This window comes from Conger conger, chromosome 19 (genome assembly GCF_963514075.1).
Source record: "Conger conger chromosome 19, fConCon1.1, whole genome shotgun sequence".
Lineage (NCBI taxonomy): Eukaryota > Metazoa > Chordata > Actinopteri > Anguilliformes > Congridae > Conger > Conger conger.
The window spans coordinates 21,739,376-21,745,432 of NC_083778.1; the positions used below are offsets into that span (position 1 = coordinate 21,739,376).

Here is a 6,057-nt window from a genome sequence, read left to right on the forward strand (position 1 = left end):
TCCTGCCTCTTTAGGGCCCAGGGGATGAGACACGTCCTCAACTTGTGAGCAGTGAACAGACACACACACCTCCTGTCCTGTCTGTAAATGCACAGACACACACACCTCCTTGTCCTGTCTGTGAATGCAGACACACACACCTCCTGTCCTGTCTGTAAATGCACATACACACACACCTCCCGTCCTGTCTGTAAATGCACATACACACACACCTCCTGTCCTGTCTGTAAATGCAGACACACACACCTTATTCTGTCTGTAAATGCAGAAACGCAACTCCCGTCTTGTCTGTAAACGCAGACACACACATCCTGTCTGTAAACACACAGCATCGTTCAGTCACAACAGGTCCACAAAGATTTTTTTATTTCAATTTAAAAAAGTAATTATATTAAATAAGAATACATAAAATATTTATATGTATATATTTTTTTCCTGTACAAAGATATTTAACACAAGACAAATGTTGTGATTGCAATGATCACAATTGTTTCCAGTGATGTGTAAACCAGATATGGTTGACGTTGTCCAAAAGTCTAAAATATATCCGAATCGAGTGCCCAAATGAAGTAAATGGCGGCAAAGCGTTTTGGAATAAATACATTTGGATCCGTGAATGTTTGTTTCCCAATTTCTTGAGGCTCAGACATGAATCGTACAGTTAAATCCTAAACACAGGACGAAAGCAAGACAATCCCAGGCTCAAGCCGGCCACAGCTTTGTGCCAAACAGAAGAGCGATGACTTCAGACCATAAAATGACCCGCAACAGCACACAGACTTCAGTGCACTTCGTCATGTTCGGTGATGCCGAGAGCAACGTCCACAGACACGCACACACTCACGCACACACAGGTACACACGCCAACACACGCACTGCATGACAACCGCATAAAATAACTTCTGTACACTGCGGTCAGGGCACTCTTACTGCAGTCCTGCAGGTCGCTGGCTCCGGTCCGGGGGCAGGGACCTACTGGTAATAGGGCCGGAAGCGGGCCTGATCGGGGTGGTGTGGCCCTGGCATCGGGCCGGGGGGCGGGGGGCCCTGCATTCGGGGCGGAGGGGGGCCCCGGGGGGTGGGCCACATCCCAGGACTGATCCCCCCGGGGGGGCTGAAGGGGGGGCTGAGCGTGCCCGGGTCCGGCGGGAGGGAGCCGGGGTTGTAGTGGAGCGGGGGCGGGGCACTGACAGGAAGTGACCCGGGGGGAGGGCGGTTCATGTAAGGGGGGGGCATCTGGTTCATGATGTGTCCAGGGGGCGGGGTTATGGGGGGCGGGGCCTGGTTGTAGACCATGTGGGCGCTGCCAGAGCCCTGTAAGGGGTGGGTAATCGGGGGCAGGGGCGGCCTGTAGTGTTGCTGTGGCGCCATCATGTGGTGGGCGTGCGTCACTGCAGGCCCGGCGGAGAAGTCGCCCGGGTGGTGGTGGGGGGGCGGGGCGTGGCCGGGCTGGGGGAGGGGCTCGCGGGACGGGTCGGAGGGGGCGGAGCCCGAGGAGTCATCCTGGATCGGCACGGTGATGAGGTTGCTGTGCTGGCGGACGGTCACCGTGGCGATGCGGTAGGTCTCCTGCGCGAGGGAGCGGGGCGGCGGGGAGGAGGGGTCGGGGGTCAGGGCGGGGCGCGGGTCGTCGTGGGGGGGCCCGTAGGCGTGCGGTTTGGGCAGGTGCAGGGGCGGGGGCAGGAGGAAGCGGTCGGCCAGCTCGGCGGAGGAGGAGGATGATGATGATGACGAAGGGGCCGCAGCGGGCCGGCCCGGGGCGGGTTTGGCGGCCCTCAGGTGGCGGTGGTTGATGTGGGCCTGCAGGTCTCTCTGGGACAGGTAGGTGCGCTTGCAGCCCTGCACCACGCTGCACATGAAGAGCGACCCCCGCAGGCACTGCTCGATCCGCTGCACCGCGTCCGTGCAGCTGTACAGGGACACACTGCGCCAACACAGCTCATACAACACAGCTCATACACACTGCGCCAACACAGCTCATACAACACAGCTCATACACACTGCGCCAACACAGCTCATACAACACAGCTCATACAACACAGCTCATACACACTGCGCCAACACAGCTCATACAACACAGCTCATACACACTGCGACAACACAGCTCATACAACACAGCTCATACAACACAGCTCATACAACACAGCGCTAACACAGCTCATACAACACAGCGCTAACACAGCTCATACAACACAGCTCATACACACTGCGACAACACAGCTCATACAACACAGCTCATACAACACAGCTCATACACACTGTGCCAACACATCTCATACACAGCACATACACACTGCACTAACACAGCTCATACACACTGCGACAACACAGCTCCGACAACACAGCTCATACAACACAGCTCATACACACTGCCCTAACACAGCTCATACAACACAGCTCATACACACTGCGCTAACAGCTCATACACACTGCGACAACACAGCTCATACAACACAGCTCATACAACACAGCGCTAACACAGCTCATACAACACAGCGCTAACACAGCTCATACAACACAGCTCATACACACTGCGACAACACAGCTCATACAACACAGCTCATACACACTGTGCCAACACAGCTCATACACAGCACATACACACTGCACTAACACAGCTCATACACACTGCGACAACACAGCTCCGACAACACAGCTCATACAACACAGCTCATACACACTGCCCTAACACAGCTCATACAACACAGCTCATACACACTGCGCTAACAGCTCATACAACACAGCTTATACACTGCGACAACACAGCTCATACAACACAGCTCATACACACTGTGCTAACACAGCTCATACAACACAGCTCATACACACTGCGCTAACACAGCTCATACAACACAGCTCATACACACTGCGCTAACACAGCTCATACAACACAGCTCATACACACTGCGACAACACAGCTCATACACACTGCGCTAACACAGCTCATACAACACAGCTCATACACACTGCGCTAACACAGCTCATACAACACAGCCCACACACACTGCGACAACACAGCTCATACAACACAGCTCATACACACTGTGCCAACACAGCTCATACAACACAGCTCATACACACTGCGCTAACACAGCTCATACACACTGTGCTAACACAGCTCATACAACACAGCTCATACACACTGTGCTAACACAGCTCATACAACACAGCTCATACACACTGCGCTAACACAGCTCATACAACACAGCTCATACACACTGCGACAACACAGCTCATACACACTGCGCTATCACAGCTCATACAACACAGCTCATACACACTGCGCTAACACAGCTCATACAACACAGCTCACACACACTGCGACAACACAGCTCATACAACACAGCTCATACACACTGTGCCAACACAGCTCATACAACACAGCTCATACACACTGCGCTAACACAGCTCATACAACACAGCTCATACACACTGTGCCAACACAGCTCACAACACAGCTCATACACACTGCGCTAACACAGCTCATACAACACAGCTCATATACACTGCGCTAACACAGCTCATACAACACAGCTCATACACAACACAGCTCATACAGACTGCGCTAACACAGCTAATACAACACAGCTCATACAGACTGCACTAACACAGCGCATACAACACAGCTCATACAGACTGCACTAACACAGCGCATACAACACAGCTCATACACACTGCGCTAACACAGCTCATACAACACAGCTCATACACACTGCGCTAACACAGCTCATACAACACAGCTCATACACACTGCGCTAACACAGCTCATACAACACAGCTCATACACACTGCGCTAACACAGCTCAAACACAGCTCATACACACTGCGCTAAAACAGCTCATACAACACAGCTCATACACACTGCGCTAACACAGCTCATACACACTGCGCTAACACAGCTCATACAACACAGCTGATACACACAGCTCATACACACTGCACTAACACAGCTCATACAACACAGCTCATACACACTGCACTAACACAGCTCATACAACACAGTGCATTCTACACACAGTGACAGCACAGCTCACACACACTCCTTTAATCAGTCGTACATACTCCAAGGTACAGTCGTACATTCCTGGACAAACAGAAGGAAAGAAAAGGATGATTCTTACCCGGGACAGAGCTTGTCAGCCTTCTTCTCATGCAGAATGGCACACTCGTAGCAGAAGACATGTTTACAGGGAATCTGTGAAGGAAAAAACTGCCCCTTTCACCAAATTCACTCAATATATTCCAATCACACTTGGCATAGTCGCTTTTATGAAAATGCCATTCTAAAGTTAGTAATAAACAAACAATCAGACCAGTTAATCTTTATCATACAAGTGGTGTGTGTATGAGACGAACATTGCGGCCCAAGTGGTTCCAACTCACAACACTCATCAACTGTCATACATTAGCGAACTTCACAGTCCTTTTACTGCGCTAGAATGCCCTCAACACGAAAGATGACGGGACACAAAATTAAACCACGAGCAGCGTGCAAGGCATTGTCCTAATTCACAGAATTGGTGCACATTAGCCCGGCGATATGACGAGGGAAGACTACCCACCATGCGTCCGTATATCTTAATCGGGAGGCCACACTTGTCGCAGAAGTGCATGGGCGACTCGTCCTTTTCCCCAATCAGATTCAGCTGTGGCGATAAAAAATATATAAAAATAAAATGTAACATCTTTTTTTTTTTTTTTTACATAGTCCATGAAAATTCGAATCCGTCATTGTCGCTTTGTTATAATTATCGGTTTAACATGCAAAAGTTACATCCAAAGAACATAGGAGGATGGCGAAGGAGATACAGAGGTTAGGAGAGGGGAGAGGGAGAGAAAGTGGGGGAGTGTTTCGGATGAAGGGTCTCAATTCAGTCCTCCGACCTCACCTTATAATCCCAGAACATTTGCTGGGGAAATCTCCGGTGACTCGCGTAAGCATCCCCGGACTTGCACTCAAACCTCTCCTCTTGCTTGTAACCGACACCTTCAGGGAAACGGGAGTCTGAGGAGCGCTAGTGGCTGGACTGACACTCGGCAAATCAAAAGATTGTAATGTATTGTGTTCACTCATTGCATACTCACTGCCTGCTCTGACTGGTTTGGTCCGAATCGGCTGCTTGGAAATTAGTTTTATTGCACGACGGACATCGGCACCCACCAAACTCCCCGAGCCGTCCGTGCCCTGCAAATCATTGTCTAAGAGCAGAAAGATTAACAGTTATTTTGACAGGATATGACAATTTTCAAATGTGACTATTTTAATTTTGTGTACAGTCAATAGGCAAGAAGCAGCTGGCGAGCCACACGTCAGATCTAAGGTCACTGGACGAACCCGCAATCAGGACTGTGTAGCTAGCTTGCTAGCAACCAAACAACGGGCAAACTTTTAAAAAGGGCATAATGACAGAGATTATGGCAACAGTTGGCTAGCCAGGAGCTACAGCTAAATTAATCCAGAATGCGCATAGTCTGGACCAGATATAATTCAGATTTTTAGCTAGCTAACATTTCTAAAATAGTGTAAATTCACAGCAAAACCAACGTTAGCTCCATACGGCTGAGCGAGGCCGCTCGGCAGCCTCTTTAAAACATGAATGCACCGGAGAGCATCTTAATCTGCGAGAAGAGAAGCGAAACTGGCACTATATGTTACTCGCAAGTGACAAATTTGTATAATTTGCATGTTTCAGTGTCAAAAAAACAAACGAAAGGAACGCACGCAGACTTCTTCCCTCCTTACCACTTTGGTCCATGATTCGGCGCAGTGCATGATGGGAGCGAAACTTCCTGCAACTCGGGTGAAACCATAGAGTGTATACGAATCATCATAGAGTGTATACGAATCATCATAGAGTTCAGTGAATGAAACGCATTCGCATTGGAAACAGGTCTCTTCTGGAAACCGGTATCGCTGAAAAACACTTTCTACCGAAATTTTAAAATGGCTGATGTAAATTGCTCTTTTTGTGAAATGCATCCTGAAACCGTCTCTCATCTATTCTGGACCTGTACCTTTTCACATGAATTCTGGAATGCGATTCGTAATTTTATCTA

At 49.6% G+C, this 6,057-nt stretch overlaps 1 protein-coding gene across 3 annotated transcripts; it reads right to left on the reverse strand.

Moving 5' to 3' along the window:
- Window positions 1–349: 349 nt before the first annotated feature.
- On the reverse strand, window positions 350–5,832 carry LOC133119370 (E3 ubiquitin-protein ligase Hakai-like). Of its 3 annotated transcripts, none has more exons than XM_061229911.1 (6): window positions 5,744–5,832; window positions 5,086–5,199; window positions 4,890–4,987; window positions 4,563–4,646; window positions 4,122–4,195; window positions 350–1,924 (listed from the first exon to the last, which is right to left on the reverse strand). In XM_061229911.1, the coding sequence occupies exons 1-6, from the start codon at window positions 5,754–5,756 to the stop codon at window positions 973–975; spliced, it is 1,335 nt and encodes a 444-aa protein (XP_061085895.1). In that variant the 5' UTR covers window positions 5,757–5,832; the 3' UTR covers window positions 350–972. The 3 variants fall into 3 exon arrangements, with proteins under 3 accessions (XP_061085895.1, XP_061085893.1, XP_061085896.1); XM_061229909.1 differs by having other exon boundaries at window positions 5,723–5,767; XM_061229912.1 differs by lacking the exon at window positions 5,744–5,832 and adding an exon at window positions 5,546–5,707.
- Window positions 5,833–6,057: the final 225 nt, after the last annotated feature.